Source organism: Stenella coeruleoalba (assembly GCF_951394435.1).
Source record: "Stenella coeruleoalba genome assembly, chromosome: 19".
NCBI classification, from domain to species: domain Eukaryota; kingdom Metazoa; phylum Chordata; class Mammalia; order Artiodactyla; family Delphinidae; genus Stenella; species Stenella coeruleoalba.
The window spans coordinates 5,950,231-5,969,331 of NC_137165.1; the positions used below are offsets into that span (position 1 = coordinate 5,950,231).

A 19,101-nucleotide genomic window follows, 5' to 3' on the forward strand; every position below is an offset into this window, starting at 1 on the left:
TCCAAAACTTCAGGATGGGAGGGCTGGTCTCCAGAAAAACCAGTCAAGTGATCGGAGGGTTATAACTTCCAGCCCCACCCACTAACCTCCATGTAAGGCAGAGGGTCTGGAGATCGAGTTCAATCCCCAAAGGCCAACGATTTAATCAATCATACCTACGTAATGAAAGTTTCATAAAAACTCCTAAAGATGAGCTAGGGGAGCTTCCTGGTTGGTAAACACATCAAAGTGCCAGAAGGATGACAAGCCCAGAGAAGGTGTGGAAGCTCTGTACCTCCTCTCTCTCCACACCTTGCCCTATGCATCTCTTCTATTTGGCTGTTCCTGAGTTACATGTTTCTAATAAATTGGTAAACATAAGTAAAGTGTTTTCCTGAGTTCTGTGAGCTATTCCAGCAAATAAGTGCACCTGGGGGCGGTGGGCAAGGGAGCCTTGTAACCTGCAGTCCGCCGAGCAGAAGGGTGAGTAGCCTCGGCGCCCCATTTGCAGCTGGATCTGAAGTCAGGGCAGCTTTATGGGCCTGAGCCCTTTAACTTGTGAGATCTGATGCTAACTGCAGGTAGACAGTGTCAGAATTGAATTGAATTGCTGGGCACCCAATTGACACTGGAAAATTGCTTGCGGTCAGAAAACACCTCAGAGTGGCAAAATGTGAAACACTGAGAAGTGAGGACTATTAAGATTTCCTAAAAGCAAAAGAAGTCAGTTTCAAGAAATAAATCTTTCCTTATTTCCATTAATACTTGTACTTGATTTTTTATGCTATCCAAACCTATAAGCAAGCCTGCAGCTTGCACTACCGAAAGCAGAAGGGAAGCTTTATTTCAAAGATGACTTCCCCAATTCTAAAACACCATGAGGAGTTCAGCAATAATTTAATAACTGCAGAGGAGGGGCAGAAAGCCCCACACTATACAATTTTCAACTAGTCACCAAGAGCGTACCACATTTGTTATATAACAACCCCTTGCTTCTTCGGCAACACAGTCAACATGTGAACATAAGCATTCTCATATTCATCTGGATGACTTTTGACCACTGGAAATTAGATTTAGCACTCTGGTGACTTTCCATAAAAAAAGCACCTGCGTGTCACAGGAACTCAAATATTCCTTGAATAAATGAATAATCCAAGCCCAAGTTTTGATTTAACACCTTTAGGACAAACAGTTTCACTCAGACATCTTGACTGGGGGTTTTATCCATACTTCGCAATAGATCTAATTAGTTGCTTCTTTTGTTCTCATTAATCGAAAGATGCGTAACTAGAAGTTAAATAGGTTCTCTGAAAAAGTTAGCCAGCAAGCTTTAACGAGAGAGATGCTCCTGACTATAGAACTTCATGACACACGGATTAGTCGGCCATCCTGGCTTTAAAACAAGATAGCTGGCATTTTTAACTGCCTCACGTTGCATGGCTTGCGATCATCTTTTATACACTCAGCCAACGTTTTCCATTTCAGTGCTGTATTATCCTATACATCTTTTTAAAGAAATTTTAAGTAATAATTCACAATCCAAATTTAAATTCAAACCAACTGTGTTACTACCAAAGCAAATAACAGAGGTGAAAAACGAATCAGCATCTTCCATATAAAGCTAATATTATATATGTATAAGGAATAGCTACAGCACTATTATACTCCTCTCACCAACATCCAAATAGCTTCTTTGTACCCCACAGAATAATCCTTCCCGATTTAAAAAAAAACATTAAGATGTGACTAACACTTTCACTTCTCAGTGGACACAATTAAGTACTATTTGTTGCCCATAAATGTATTCTATAAATTAAGGTTTTTAAAAGGTTAGAATAAGATTAATAAAGAGAGTTAAACGGCACTCAAAGAGGATATACTGCACCCTATCTACTTTCTAAATATACAGTACATGAGAGTATCCTGACTGAAATGTCTCTGATTTGTTATTTACAAATTGTGCAAGGTCAAATCCGTGTTAGAACATCACCACGTGGAGACTTTAATAGTGTAGTTACAAGACGGGTGACTGAACAGGGATAGTGAAATGGGAGAGTTGCTTAAGAAAGCTGGAATCTGGTTTGGGACTTTTAAAGATCTCTTGATCTCTGGTGAAGTCGAAGAACCAGTGGGTATGTGAGACCAGTTCTGCCAAATTAAGATCAGTCCCAAACCAGATTCCAGCTTTGCTCATTAATTTATATTCAGTGATTAGAATGCTCAGGTCCTTCAAGCATTATCTTGCCAGTACTTGGGAACCAGAGATAGTCATCGAAAGGCAGTTTGGTGAGACTAGAAGTAAATAGGAGTTCTCATCCAAGATATAAAAAACACGTGAACTACTTGTGTTCCAGTTGGCAATTACCTTCTCAGTGACTGGTACGTACTTGTCCAACAGGTGTCATTATTCACCTTTTAGTAGTGACAATTTCTTAAGCAACTCTTGCATTTCACTAACCCTGTTCAGTCACGTACTTCATATCCTTCAGCACTGGTGCAGTTAAGTCACAGATGATCAATGCAATAATTTGCATTTGATAGTATGCCCCAAACACAAACTTTGTCTCTTGGTTGACAACAGCAACTATTTGCAGAGTCCACAAACGTTTAGAAATACAAGTTAACCAGTCCCGAATGAAAGAATTAATCTAGACGAAAACCACTGATGGTAGCCAGAACCATCAGGTGAAAGGCTGATGGGGAACTTTATTCCATATGAAACACACTGACGGCACCAAAGCCCACTGATCAATCTTAACAAGAGCTGCAACCAGAAATCGTATGCCTCCTGATGTGACACAACAAAAAATACACAGCACCACCTACCAAGTGTTTTTGCCAAAAATTTGAATATCTATGTGATCAAAGCCCTTATTTCTAACTACAAATTAACAGGAAATACAGGGCAATGTGAAACACTAATTACTAAAAGGATGTAATCAGCCAAATCCAAAATGTGCAAAATGCTACCAAAAAAATGACCCATTTTTTTTCAATGAATAAATGGCAAGAAAAAAGGAGAGAAGAGGGAACTACTGTAAAGAAACTTGAGACATATGAACCAAATGCAGTATGTGTGTGGACCTTGTTGAGACCTCAAGTTGGAGCAAATCAACTGTAAATAAGGCATTTGTAGGGCATCTGAGGAAATCTGAACATTGAGTGGCTATCTGATAATATTGTTTTGTTTATTTAACAGTGTGATAATGGCATTAAAGTTCTGTATTTAAGAGTCCTTATCACTTAAAAGATGTGTGACACACATATTTGTGGATGAAATCATGATAATCAGAATCAGCTTTAAATTTTTTTTAGTAGAGACAGGTGGAGGGAGGAGGAACAAATGAAATAAAATCGGCCACATGCTGGCAATTGCTGAAGCCATGTAATGGGTACATGGGGTTCACTATATTATTCTAAGTTTGAAAACTTCTATAATTAAACGTTTTTTAAAAAATTAAATAATGTGCTTTCTTCCACCCCTAACTATAAGAAAGTAGGAGGGACATAAATCTGAAGACATCAATTCGTTTTTAAGAGCCTGTACACAAATCTGTCCTCACACAGCACATGGCCACCTTGTTCACTGACTCCCCAGTCTCCTGACCTACTCATCTTGGTCAGCTGTTCCCCAGACACACAAGTCGTTTGAGAATCCCAAAGCAATCCATTCTCTGCATCTGTCTAGGCCAGAATAATTCTGATTTTTTGAAAATACTTTCTCCCTAGTGGCAGATCCCTCTGTTCCTAGCTTTGGAGCCACAAGAAGGAATCTTTCCACTTAATGTTCAGTCAGGCTTGTTAGATAACGTTTTGAAACTCTCCAGGGCCAGAAAATCAAAAATGATATATAAATGTATGTCCAGATCTCATGACAATTTTCAAGTGAAGACTCCTCAAAAGCCATTTGGTTTAGAAAATCATTCCTATGAGTGCTCACCGCTTTCTTTCAAGAATCAATAAAACACTATGGTTTATAGCATGTAACCTGTGACCAAACCAAGGTCACACAGTCTGCTACTCCTTAGCTGTATGACTTTAGAAAATTCCCTTAACCTTTCTGTGCTTCCATTCCTCATCTATAATAACTATTATACCTACTTCATAAGATTGTTGGAAGAAATAAAGAGTTAATAACTTACTTAGATAATTTAAATAAAGTGATAGATAAGATTAGATAAATAAAAAGCTTAGAACAGAGTTTAGCACACGGTAAATGAGAGTTATCTGTTGTTATTATTTCTACCACATAGTCTGTCACTACATGTTCAATTTCTCAACGAACATAAACTTCTTCAGAGTAGGCTCTAGATTTAATCCATCTTTAAAGACCCCAGTGCCTCTTACCATTAGCGGTATAGATATGTTTGTTAAATGTTATATTTGTGCCTCTGTTTATTTAACCTTTTAAGAGGTTCTCTGAAGGGGAGTAAATATTGATTTTCACTTCTGATTAATGTTCACTGATTTCTACCTAATGAGAAAATCAACACCAACATGGCAGGTGCCAAGTTTCTTCTAGAACATCTTTTCATCTAGACACTTGTGTCTGGATTTTGAAAGCACTCATAAAATCATGCAGTAAGAATTCAAGTATTTACTATTCCTTGTTTGAAAACCATCACCCTAAATTTATAAGCTAAATTGAAAACCACTTTGATTAACTGGAGAGTTAGTTGGGAATAATTTCTGGAAACTTCTCACAAAAGTTTTGTCAAATATCCTTTCATTGCTCATCGTAAAGTTCAACTGGCAAATAAAAGGAAACTTTCTGCAATGTGGGAGAATCACTAATTTTTTCTCATTCAAAAACACCACACAGTAAGCTTCTTCAAATGATTTTTAAGGTGCAATAGATATTTGAAACCTTCCTTCCTCTAGCAACAAAACCAATTTTCAGGAAGAATTAATGTTCCCACCACTTCCAAGATCAAAGATAATTAGGTAGCATTCCCCTTGGAATGGTATATGGTATAAAGGGGATGCATGAACCTTGACTCAGCCTATACAACGATTCTTGGGCTTCGGTTAGTATAAAAGCTGTTGGAAAGCTTGGGCTTTCCCCTGGCAGTTCATCATGGTCCACAGACAGTGATGAATGTACTAGACGCTCAGTCCTAGGGGCTTATGGCAAACCCTACAATAGTCTCATTTTGTAACAAAGTTCAGCGTGTATTTAGATTTAAATAAACCATGTTACCCTCCAATAGTAGCAAATGTGGTCATTCTGTTTCTTAGGATTGCTGAAAAACTTAGGTGAGCTTAATAAATTCCAAACAATAAAATTCTAGTCATTGGGTATAGATTTTTGTTACATAAAATAGGAAATTAGAAGTTTAATTAGTTGAATGTTCTAAGCTCTTAGTTTTAAACACGGGACAGCTTGACCCTCCCTCCACTCCTTCCTTCCCGTGGTTGTCTATACTCACCTCCAGTAAAGTCAAATACTCTCTTGAGTGAAACATCATCTTTTACAGAACTTATCAGATCAGTAAACTTATTAATGACTTCCTCAGACTTCTGGGAAGATTCACAAAACATCCTTCCTCCTCTTTACTGTTTCATTTTTATTATTACCAATTTAAAAACAATTTGGGGTACTTATTTAAAAATAATAGTTTCACAATGAAATGAAAATCTGTCATTAGGATACCTCCATTTTCCCCCCAAATACTTTGGTGTGCCGTGTTACCAAAAGCGATCAATACCTGTAATCTAATTTCTATTAATGACTTCAAGGATAACAGTCAGCTCTGCAACATGTAATTTTCTAAATACATGTTGCTACGCAAACATTCTCAAGTAAAACAAATTTTTAAAGCCATTAAATCTTTTTAGAGCTATCAAAAGTAAAAAAGGCAAAGCTACGGAAACTCAACACTTACCAAAACTTGTCTTTAGCACTCAAAAACTCTACAGCCATGGGCGGAAAATGCACTGCAGTAAGGGGGAAAAAAAAGGCTAAAAGTGCCCTTGTATGAAAACTAAATTATTAAGAGTATTTGCCAAATTCCTAACTACTCTCACTTTGATCGGCACAGGATTCTACTAGGCATTTTCTGAGGAAAATCCCCGTGCCCTGGGATCTTTAATGGGTCACAATTCTCATACAAGCAGAAAGTCAAAATGCCGATACGCTAAGGTAAATTTGACATTTACAAAACCATATCTCAAAAACTGTTTCTAGGCAAATCTCTGCTCCCCTCCCCCAGCAAAATTGGTTTTATAAAGCAAAGCAAATCATATTCTAAAGAACTATGTTTTCAAGTTAGCTCATTAAAGCCACTGAGATATGATCATTCAAACTGAGTCATAAATCACATAAACATATTTACAAGTACAAAATCATTATCTCCAAATGGTAAATGATGAACTAATCAACCCTCTAAATGTAGGAGCTCTACATGGGAAAAAAACATTTTCCCCTGATGTAGTCTTACATACAGACCTTAGAAAAATTCAATAATCTAACAGTGTTAAAGAAATATAACACTGTTGGCTCAAATAACAATTTTATATTAAATATATATTATCTTATATATATTTAGAAAACCAAAAAGCAAATAAATGCAGAAACTATAATTGATAAAAAAGATCATGAGGTGCAAAGTGGATTTTTATTGAATTTCTATAAAAATCTGGTTCCAAAATTAAATATGAAGTCTCACACTATTTGTCTGTGTGTGTGTTAAAAACCTACACACACATCACCAATAAAACGCCACTAACTCGTAACAGGCAATTGTAATAGACTGATTGGAACAGTAATGTAACAATATAAAAAATAAAAACTATGTGTAAGTCAAACAATGGGGGAAAATTAATCCTTCAGAGCTTCCATTAGTCATCAGAATCATCTTAAAATAAGTCTTTTTGGTTTATGATGGAGAATTGAGCATTTGAAGCAGACTCAAACATAGTGGACTTTTAACAATATGTACTTTTGTGTTCTTTGTACTCCATCCCCTCCTACAACTACTGTATGCTATGTAATTATTTTTAATGAATTAAACTGTAGTTTTTCTGAAAATTCTGAAACACCCTTAAAATAAAACTGGCACTACAGTATGCCCTAATAGTCAAGAAAACATTGCTTTGGTGATTTCAAGCCCTTTATTTTTAAAGAAATGAGTGGCTACTTTTAACATACAGTTAATGTCTATATTCCAGAGCAAACTGGAAGACTGATTTTCTGAAAACATTACCAAATTGCACTTATAACTTTTAAGACATGCAAATCATAGGACCAGCTTGAGAAAAAGTGTTAATATATGTAAGCAACTGAAAACTTACCCTAAAATATAGGAACCAAGAGTTCAAAAATAAATGCTGTGACCTCAGAGCTGGCCCTCCGCACCATCATTCAGGTCCAATCCTCCCCTTCCTCAAGACTTCCACTGAGGTCCGAGCCAGCACAGACAGCTCTGCTTGACTCCAAAGCAGGACAGGCCATTGTTGGATCTCTGAGCCGTGGTCTCCAATCAGGAAAGCAGCTATCGTGAGACCCCACAGCAGCCCTCGTGTTAGTTCTCTCTCAGAACAGTGGAAGCAAAGGTGCCCAGTACATATGCGTTCCTGCACCACCTCATCCTGGGTTCAGCTACTAATCAATCCGCAGCATCAGTAGTCGTATGCTTGCAATCAACGCAGGAACAACCCTCGTCCACTGCACTAAGAGCCCGCTAAGGGCAGAGACCTATTCTATTCACTTCTGCCCCAATAATCTCCCTCATTCGATGGTACCTATGTGTCCAACATGTGCTCTGTGAATGAATGTATAAAACTGTATGAATTCCAAAAGCTGGAAAATTAAGAGAAGGACCTCCCAAAGACAGAGGGAGAAATAAAAGGGGAGATATGAGAAAGCAGTCACAGTGTAAAGAGATAGTGAAGGCAACCAAAAGTGGGCATCAAGTGGGAATACAGTTAGGTTCCGTCACGTGTAATAAAGCAAGCAGCACTGCAAACCTATCATTTCTGTAACAATGGGAGAGGACAGTACCACTTAGAAAGTCTAAAGGCATTTTACATCTACCTACAGAGCCATTTATAGTCACTGTATACACAATCTTAAATTTAATAAAATCAATGTTTCTCTTGTTTTATGTTCACAATAGGACTAAGAGAAAAAAAGCAACAGTGCAAATGCAGTTTTAAATTTTTAAGATGTCAGCATTTTTCTTAAATTAGATTTTCTGTCAATATGTAAAAATTTTAAAGTATATTAAATATTAACAGAAATACTTAAACAGAAACGGATGACAATAATGGACCAATTAAAAAATTTTATCCTAGGATCTAGCTGCCTTACTCTATTGCTCATTATATATTTATATCATGGATAAACCAATCAAGAAGTAAATTTTTGTTCACTGCTTTTCAAAGGAAGTCACAATGTTCAACCAATGGAAATTAAGCATTTTGATTCCATCAGAAAATTTTAAAACAGCAGAAATGTTTTCTCCAGGTTAAACTTTATTTCCTTTGAACTAACTTACTTAAGAATGATACACATCAGAGGATCTAAAAGGTAACAGCATGGTGACTACAGTTAACAATACAGCATTATATACTTGAAAGTTGCTAGGAGAGTAGATCTTAAAGGTTCTTACTACAAAAAAGAAAGACTAATTATGTGAGGTGATGGAGGTGTTAACTAACCCTACTGTGGTAATCATTTCGCAATATGTAAGGGCATCAAATCATCATGCGTACACCTTAAACTTACACAGTGTCATGTCAACTACATCTCATAAAGCTGGGGGGAAAAGACAATGATGTACATCAAAAGGCGGTCGTGGGAGTTCCCTGGTGGGCTAGTGGTTAGGATTCCAGGCTCTCACTGCCGTGGTCCAGGTTCAATCCCTGGTCAGGGAACTGAGATCCCACGAGCCTCACAGCACAGCAAAAAAAAAAAAAAAAGAAAAAAAAAAAAGCGGTCGTTATTCTTCCCCACTCTATGAGTCAACAAGCAGAAGATGAATACATTATATTTTGGGATATATTTATGTTAACTGGAGAATAGCCTTCTTGAGTTGGGATTTTTTAAACTGCATTTTATACAAATGACATTTAAGTTTAAAATGCATTTGTTTTGGCTTTATAAATTTTGCTTTCTTATAGAAAACCTATTCTGTAGTATATGAAGACTGGTACCCTAATATACAACCCTAGTCTAAGGCTTCCCTGGTGGCGCAGTGGTTAAGAATCCACCTGCCAATGCAGGGGACACAGGTTTGAGCCCTGGTCCGGGAAGATCCCACATGCCGCGAAGCAACTAAGCCCATGTGCCACAACTACTAAGCCTGCGCTCTAGAGCCCGTGAACCATAACTACTGAAGCCCGCAAGCCACAGCTACTGAAGTCCGCGCACCTAGCGCCCGTGCTCCGCAACAAGAAAAGCCACTCCAAGGAGAAACCCGTGCACGGCAACGAAGAGTAGCCTCTGCTCGCCGCAACTAGAGAAAGACTGCACGTGGCAACGAAGACCCAATGCAGCCAAAAATAAATAAATAAAATCAATAAATTTATTAAAAAACAAACAAACAAAAACCCTAGTCTATATTGGGGGGTGGGGAGGAGGAAGAAAAAAGCTTTGTTTTAAAGAAAAAAGTTAAAATTCATTAAATGTATCCTTTAAAATAAATCAATTTTAAAGCATGAGGTCTCAGAATACAGTTATACTGTATACTTTCTGCACTCCAATCTTAAAAGTGAACTTTCCTCAACCTGTGATTTAAATTATGGCTAAGTCCAAATATCTATGTACATCTTTCTATATAACTATATACATATGAATAGATGTCTTTCTATACCTCTATACATCTTTCTAAATCTAGTACATCTGTCTATATCTATATACATCTTTCTATACTTACATACATTTGAATACCTACATATATGTTTCTCCTATTTCAATTGCAAGTGAAAGCAAGAATATAACACAGTTGTTTTTTTTTTTGTATTTGGAAAATGAATGAAAAATGGAAGCTCTTTTAAAGTAAAATTACCATGGTTGGTTAGTTGAAACAATAGTGGACACATTCCCAATACCAAGATGGATATAAAAAAATTAAGTAGCATAATATCATAAAATTTGTAGCTTACTTTGTGCCTTTTCACAGAAGTTTATCTGAAAGCCTAAAGTAAAAGAGATAAGTTCCAGTTCATTTACTGTAAATCAAACAAACCAAAATTAGAACATGACATAGCATTTTTATATTACATTCAAGAACAGTTCAAATCATATAACCTCCACCATCACAGATAGAACTATAACATACGGGCTTTCTTCAAAAACTCAGCTCTTTCTGACTTAATTGTACTTTATTATACGAAACTGAAATCAAGTTTAAATTGTAAGAGTTATGTTGTCTTTACCGTTAATTTTCACATCTATTCAATAAAAAGAACAGCTATTAGCCCTTGGAAGTTAAGAACAACTTTTAAGACAGTTTTGTCAATTTCTTCAATCTACAAGTTCAGAACATATCACAAGCTATTTCATTAACTCAAATTACTGACTTGGAATTACTCAATTAACTACTACCCCTGATTCAAAAGCTTTGGCAGTTGATAAATTGTGAGAGTTAAACACACATAGCAACATTCTGCCAGTGAGCTAACCTCAAATGATAAGACAGTGAACTACTAAAGAGGTGCTTAAATTCCTGTGAAGTAGCCCTGAAAAAAGACCATGTCCCTAGAAACGGTAAGTAGGACTATAGCAGTTATAGGAAGAAAACCTCTGAATTCTCCTTAGAAACATAAACATATTTTCCAAATTCAATTGGGCCTCGTTATACCTTATGCATATATTTATACAGATGTAGTTTTGTAAAATGCACCCAGTAAAGTAAGCTGTTCAAAACAAAAGCCTTCCCAAAATATTCATTTGCCATCACAGTCTATTGGGTGAATTTCTAGTTTTCTCAGTGGTCTACCTATGCTTGTGTTTATTATTGCTTTGGGGAACAAAATAGGGAAAGCAAATTTAGAATGAGTATCACTCAAGTTGTAGTTATATAAATTCAATCAAAACTTGCAGAAAAAAAAAAATCCAGGACTAAAAAGGATATGTTTAAGTAGTCCTTCCCATCCAGCTTTGAAATTCCTAGGATTTTAAGATATAGTACCTATAATGCACAAAACCTGAAAAATGGCTAATGTAGCTACTCTGACATGAAGGTACCTTTGGGACACAAAAGTAACCCACTGCCTACTTACTACCTGATGGCAAAGTGGGAGGAAGTGGGAGTGGAGACGTCAAGGGACAAAGTCCTGGGGGCAAACTGGAGGCAGTGCCCTGACACTTGTATCTCTACTGCTGAGGCTCCATACACGTGCTGCCCACCCCCTCGCACCCCCCCGCCCCCGCCAGATGTGCAGCAGGAACAGACTTCAGAAGGAAACACAAACAAACAAACAAACAACAAAAAATGGATTCTGTGGATCTTATAAGCCTAAGCAACTAAACACCAGCCAGCCTCCTACCAGGCAAAATGAGCTGGCAAAAGTCAGGAGGAAAGGGAGCTGGCAGCTGGCACTGTGGAAGCAGCAGTGGAATAGGAAACACGGAGGAGCCTGGCCGCAGCTCAGAAGCCCATCTCCCACCCCCTCCGCTGGAAGAGGGAACGGAAAATTCACCTGGAGACTAGAGAGGAAGCTGGTGAAACACTGAAACAATTTCAAGGGATACTTACTATTCTCTTTTTAGCTCTAAATACGCTCAATAGGTGCTACTAGGTAGCAAAAATAAAAGGTGAGCAAAGAGGTGAACTAAATAGCAAGATGAATGGGGAAAAGAGCAAGAAAAATAAATCTGAGAAGTATGTGAAAAAGAATGAATTGGATCTGTATAGTTGTATAAAAATAAGTTAAAGGATAAAAGTATAATGAATAGGAAAAAATATAAGGTATATGTAACTGGGAATGTTAGAATGTCACCAATTACTCCCCTAACACATCAGAAGTTAAGCCCACTTTTAAATGCCAAAAAATTCTCAAATCTTGAAGTTCTATCATCAGTACAGAATCCATACATGTAGCTAAAAGGGAAGGGGTGAAATTCTCTAAGTATAACTACAGACTTGCTCTTTTTACCTAATTATGGATGAAGTGACCAGATGAACAGATTCTAAGGACTCATACCTACATCTATTTCTGCATTATTTCTCACTCAGAAAAGACTTGCTAACTGACAGGCACAGTCTAAAGTAGCCGGAACAGATGGCTCAGCTTTTCCTTGGAACTCCATGTAATCTTATCAATTAAATCAGATAAAAAGCCATTACCTAAATCTTTCTAGACCTCTAAAAGACTACACACACACACACACACACACACACACACACACACACACACACACACACACACACACACACACACGGGGGGGGGGGGGGAGGGGAGAAACTCTATAGAGAGAGATTATATATATGGAAAAGAACCAGGGGGACTTCCCTGGTGGCGCAGTGGTTAAGAATCCGCCTGCCAATGCAGGGGACAAGGGTTCGATCCCAGGTCCGGGTAGATCCCACATGCCGCGGAGCAACTAAGCCTGTGCGCTACAGCTACTGAGCCTGCACTCTAGAGCCAGCAAGCCTCAACTATTGAGTCCACGTGCTCCAACTACTGAAGCCCACGCGTCTAGAGCCTGTGCTCCGCAACAAGAGAAGCCACCATAATGAGAAGCCCGCGCACCGCAATGAAGAGTAGCCCCCGCTCACTGCAACTAGAGGAAGCCCACACACAGCAACGAAGCCCCAACGCAGCCAAAAAAAAAAAAAAGAAACCGCAAAGGTCAGAGAGTTGGTGCTTACAGTACAGATGTGGGAAAGTACATGGCCCAAGCCAAGTTTCTTTTCATTAAATCTCAGACCCCCAAGAATAAATATTGAGATGTACAGGGCAGGGTGCTAGTAGGCCTACCAAAGAAATAAAGCTCTGTGGGGTTTTTTCCCCTCCTTTTTCTCACCAGGACTCTCCCACCACATTTTCCCCTCATTCTCACCGTCCAACCTCAATCTTGAGAGTCCTTAACTGGCCATAACTGGAAACCTACAATTTACTGTATTTACCAAATAAAGTGAGCTTGCCTGTATCCATTTAAAAGGCTGTTTAAGATGTGCGTAAGTGTATATTAAAACCAAAGGCAAAGAGTATTTGAGAAAGTAGAAAACAAAATGAAGAATGTCAGACCAGGTTTCTAGTACCAACTGTGAAACTCAAAAGAGGCATCTTGCTTGAGCCCCAGTTTCCTCATTTATATATAAAATTAAGAATAATATCAAGTAATCTTAGAATTTGAAACAGCGTGTCCACGTGTAATTTTGATTGTCTAGTGGCCCTCATGGGGCACAGCGACCATCCGCACTGCCCTTCGCCTGGGCTGAGGGTGTAACGGGGGGGAGGGCGGGACAGGGGCGTAAGTAGCTTCCCACCTCCTTAGTAGCGCCTTATAGTTTCCTGGACACCCTGGATTCTGGTAATGCTGAAAAGGGATAATGAACTCCAGTATGAAGCCACACTGATACAAAGAAAATCACAGCTGCCTGCCTTACTGGGTCAGGCCCACAGACCAAGCTCCCAAATCTTCCTTCTGCCACAAGCATGAAGAGGCCAGCAGCTTGCCGCCTTCCAACTTCAACCTCGAAATGTTGGCGAGTGCCTTCGACTGTAATGTTACTCATAGTATACCATTATGACTCTAACATCTCAGCATTTATCTAAGCTTATCCAAACTTTGTATTTTCATTGTACTCAGAGTGAGTTCCACAAGATTTCCTGCTGTGTTACTTCCTTGAGCTTTCCTGACTTCACCTTTCTCAAGCTTAAAAGGGACCCACCTTCATTTAGTAATTCCAGGTTATTTGCGTCATCCAGAACCACTCATGATTTTATGAATACTAATCCTTCCCACATTTTTAAAAATTCAGGATCTTGTCAGCCCTCACATGCCAGTCCCTCTCCCTCCTGTGGCTGATGACCACCTTATTCACTCTTCGGTTTGTAACTAAGCACTGTATTACCATGGAGCCCGTTCAAGGAAGCCCAGTACACCCGGGGAGAGCAACTCATCAACCATGTGACTGTGGGCAAGTATCTAACCTCTATGAGCCTCAATTTTCTCATCTGTAAAACAGAATAATAATACCGGAAAGTGTTCTGTGATGATTAAATAAGGTAATAAATGCAACACAGAGCCTGGGATAGCGCAGGTTAATGTTATCAAGAGTCATTATTATTCCTGGTATCTCCCTCAGGTGAGCAACGATTATGGTACCTTCCCTATCAGACCAGCTTAACCCACACAAACAGTCCCTCTCCTTTCATTTCCTGTCACCGAGAGATAAAAACAAAGGATTCCACACTCTGCCTCTCCGTTTCAGCCCTTCCTACACCCAGCCTGCTGTCCTGAGGACTTAACTCCGGAGTGGGTACTGTCTCCTGGCAGGAACCTAACCCAGATCTCAGGGTCACTGGCAAATGCATCAGGAGAGCCATTTAATGTCGCTTATTTTTCAGCAAAGTCAGGCACAGATAGACACATATATGTGTCAGATATATAACAGAGATCTATCTGGCAACCCTTTTCTAGCTTCCCCCTTTTGAATACTTTGGGTGACTGTTGGTAAGATGAGATATAATACAGCTTGAAAGAGCTGCTGTGGTGTCCACTTCCACCATCCTTCTCCCTGGTGAGGAATGTCATGCTTTTCTTCAAGAATCAAGCCGTGCACGATGGGACTGCCAGCTTCTTTGTAAAGGTCCATCTTGAGCTGTGTTAACTACTGGCCAATGCTCCCTCTCACCGCGTGGCTGTTAAGTCAGCCCAATCTCCTCTCTCCTTGCCCTTGAATCCTTTCTACAGGTTCATGTTAATTCTCAACCTTGCCAAGAGTGTGAAGAGACACATGCAGACTTCCTGGAGTTGGGGAAAACGGCCAGAAGCTAACCCATGCCCATTAGCAGGACAGTAAGTTGCCCAGATGACAAATTTAGCCAGGACGGCAACGTATGCTATTAACTCTTATGCTAAGTGGGTGCCTTTTCCATACTATGCATAGTGTTGAAAGAGTTCTATTACCTTTCAACATCTAATTAAAGTTTTCTACTTGCCTGTAGATTTGCAATCAAAATGCCCCCAAATTCAAAGTGCCAGGGTAAACACCCCAGCGAGTTCAGAACTCTGCAACACAAAGAAGCATCAGAAAGCCCTGAGGCTCCGAAATCAACCCAAACATGGCTGGATGCATACAGCTTCCACCCCCTGACTGAAACCTAAAATAATCTCTTCCTTCTATTCCTGAATCTGCATCACTTCTGGCAAAGATTCTTCTCTCAGACCTGAATGGCTGAAATGACTTAAATAGAGCTCGGAGAAACCATGTGAACCTGGGTAGAAGAGTAGAAAGAGCAAAGGCTGCCTGTCACCAGGTGGATTAAAACCCACTTCAACTAGGGCAAATTCCTTAATTTAAACGTCAGTTCCCTAATATATGATAGGAGACCATGCTCATCTACCCTTAAAGAGCGCTTATGAGCATCAAATTAGGTAAAGACAGTGAAAAAAGAGCTGTGTTAACTATTAGTTTCCCTTCTTAATTTTAAATCTGAATTAAACTTCCTCAGGTTGTATCATGTGGACTGTCTCTATCACCTAGAGATGCAGACTGACCTGAATTATGTGTGATGGAGTTGATTTTGACCTCCAGACCCCTAAAAATAAAAACTCTATGGGCCCAAATCAACCCAGCTTCTCAAATTAGGTAATAGAAATTGAATGGAAAAAGAAATTTGCAAAAAAAGAAACATGACTCAAAATACAGCATTCACTAACATCCCATCTTAAACAAGTTTCAACACACACTCACACTCTAATAAGGGACATTAAAAGAAAATGTGAGAAAATCAGTATCCTGAAAGCGTTATATTTTTCTACTTTTTAAATTTTAATACTAGGGTTGCTCTCCTTTTTAAGGAACATACAGAAATGCAATATGTGCTTTGAGGAGGGACCGACTTCCTGACCTGGATTTTATTTATCAGGTTATGTCAAATAAATGGTGAAAGAAATAGTGTGCAACACAGTGGGAAAGGCAAGCAATTCTAGGGTTTGGTATCTTATCCATTGTCAGCACAATTCAGTTCTTTAAATTGGGATAAAGGCACCCTCCTATGGTTCTTGAAAACCACAAACTAAATGGTAAAAATAGAAAGACAGTCAAATATAATCACAAATAGGGCATTTCATACTAATTTTTTATATTCCAATATTATTGGGAGAAAAAAGTGTACTGATTTTAAATCTTCACTTTTTCTTAACAGGTATGTTTCATTACACTTGAAAGTTCTGTGTATTTTCTTTTATTTTGTAAATATTTTTACTGAGGTATAATTGACATACATTATATTAGTTTCAGGTGTACAACTTGATTCACTATTTGTACATGTTGTGAAATGATCCCCACACAGTAAGTCTAGTTAACATCTGTCACCGCACACAGTTAAATAATTTTTTTTTCTTGTGATGAGAACTTTTAAGCTCTACTCTCTTAGCAGCTTTCAAATATGCAATACAGCATTATTAACTATAGTCGCTACGCTGTACATTTTGCACATTTTTTAAAAGTAAAATCTAGCTATCATCTTTTTACTTAAATTGATATTTATAAAATGTTCAGCTGAGGGTAAATGGGTAAGGACTGGACTAGTCCATAACTTTTCTGTTATACATCTATATTTGAGACTCAAAAAGAAAAAAAGAAAAACTACCTACATGAGCTCATTAAGAGAATCAGAGGCACTTACCACATATACTTTATAACCAGTTCCTGTAACAAGTACTTTACAAATGTCTCCATGTTTTTCAGACTCAATTATAGATTCTAACTATGCTACACATTTTTTTTAAAACTGACATTTCTCAGCTATCCAAGTAAAGTTTAAGGAAAAGTTTTATTTTTCCCTGCTTTAAGTCTCCTATAATAAATTTAACTTCTTGTGTTCATGAGATTTTTAAAAATCTACTACATTTTAAGGGTTTAGTAACTAAAGCATTTAAATAGCCATGTCTAATAGCAATCCTTATATACGTATAGATATTTTATAATTTTCAAAGCCCTTTTATGTGCATTAATCTAATAATGTGATTCTCACAACAGCCCCGTAAGGTATTATCCCTATTTTAACAGATAAGAAACTCAGATGAGTTCAGAAAATGTAGGTAATTTCCCCAAGGTCACAGAGCTTGTACACGGCAGAGCAGCTACCTGAACCCAGGGAGAATAAAGACTCATCAAGAATACTCTGACCAGAAATGCTCAATAATGAAAAATGGAAATAAACAGGGTAGAGAAAAGGGTAGGACCCAGTAATAATGAAGCTAAAGAAACTGTGTGATGGATCATGAGGCGTTAGGGACTCATCTGCTAATAATGAAAGAGACAATTAATTAGACCATTACAAGTAAGAGTACTGTTGCTATTAACAATGATGATGGCTAACATGCATCAATCACATCCTTACTGTGTGTCAGGCCCACACTTTACATGCATTCTCAAAGTTCCTGTAAGGTAAGCATTATTCCTGCTTCCCAACTGAGAAACTCAGGCTTGGAGAGGTTAAGTATGTTGCCCAAGGTCACAAAATTCTTAAGTCCCGATGAGGGGATTCAAATCCAGGACACCACAGCTCTGGCTTAACTCAAGCATTATGATATTAAAAAACCAAAAAAACCAATAATTCTCAACTGAGACCACTCTTGGGCCACAAACCTCAAGCCATGAAAAAATGTGCAGGGTGACCCAGTGCCCAGCACGGTGCTTCTCACACAGAACGACCACCAATGTCTGTTAATATTACATGTATTCCACGCGTCCCACAGCTAAACCCTGCTATTAGAAAGAGCTTGGCCATTAAAAACTCCCAGAGAGACAGTGCTTTGGGGGTGGCAGGTGACCATGCTTGCGGGGGTGGGGGGGAGTGGCATTTACCAAACATCTTCTAAGGACCTGAAGTATGATCTAAAGCCAAAGATCTGATAGGTGAAGTAAGGGAGGTTGCGCTCTAACATCACAAGACAAAAAAGATCCTACACAGCTGCTTAAGCTCAAGCTTTGTAACCTGGATTGTGGGAGAAAACGTCCTGAGAGCTTCAAGTGCTTCTCTTCATTCTCAGTAATTGAGAGAGGTTCAAGAAGATACAACAGGTTCCTGAATCAATCAAGGCTAGACACAGTACTGATAAAAGAAAATTCATCAAAAATTCAAAGAGAAGTCTTATGTCCTCCCTCTCCCTTTTAAACTGGGTTCTGCTTATTAGAAAGTTCAGTTTACTGGGTTTCAAAACTCAGGGGTGGGGGCTTCCCTGGTGGCACAGTGGTTGAGAGTCCGCCTGCCGATGCAGGGGACACGGGTTCGTGCCCCGGTTCGGGAAGATCCCACGTACGGCGGAGCGGCTGGGCCCGTGAGCCATGGCCACTGAGCCTGCGCGTCCGGAGCCTGTGCTCCGCAACGGGAGAGGCCCCAACAGTGAGAGGCCCGCGTACCGCAAAACCAAACAAACAAACAAAAAAACTGAAGGGACCTGTCAAATATGTGCAATAAAAGCTTAAATAAATACATAAGGCGTAAAAAAAAAATACTCAGGGGTGGGAGAGGAGAATGGAGCGCATCAGAATAATTCCTAAACACGATGACTTTCTCTGAGTTCCTAGAACACTCCAAGCTCTTTCCTACTTTGGCATCTTCACACACACTGTTCCCTCTGCCTAGAACCCTCTTCTTTATCGTAACAGAGTCCTCTTTCCAGACAGGTCTTCTGTGACCATCTTACCAAAGCAGACTGCCCCCTCCCCCATTAACTTCTAACCCAGCTTGTTACCTTCATAACACTTTTCCCAATTAGCAATTTTTCTTATTTATCTGCATATTGTCTTCCCTCCCCAATCCTATCAGGAGGGTGAGCTCCATCAGGAAGGAGACCATCTGACTCACTCTCTTCTATATACCCAGCACTAGGGCACTATGCCTGGCACTAGGCAGATGCTCAATAAACATTTTTGAACAAAAATTAATTTCTACAGCTTTTTCGAACTATTAGCCTCCCTACTCATCCCCTAC

The 19,101-nt window shown here is 38.9% G+C and overlaps 1 protein-coding gene across 4 annotated transcripts in view; it reads right to left on the reverse strand.

Annotated features, from left to right (window-relative positions):
* MAP2K4 (mitogen-activated protein kinase kinase 4) overlaps positions 1-19,101 on the reverse strand; it is a 104,587-nt gene that overhangs the window by 83,724 nt on the left and 1,762 nt on the right. For 3 of the 4 annotated variants that reach the window (XR_013824976.1, XR_013824977.1, XM_079903892.1), the window contains exon 2: positions 10,087-10,119. The exons of the other annotated variant lie outside the window; for it this stretch is intronic. Coding sequence is in view for 1 of the 3 variants with exons in the window: in XM_079903892.1 (XP_079760018.1) it covers positions 10,087-10,119 (33 nt within the window). In the remaining 2 variants the exon portion in view is untranslated. The remainder of the gene's footprint in view (positions 1-10,086; positions 10,120-19,101) is intronic. 4 annotated transcript variants of the gene reach the window in all.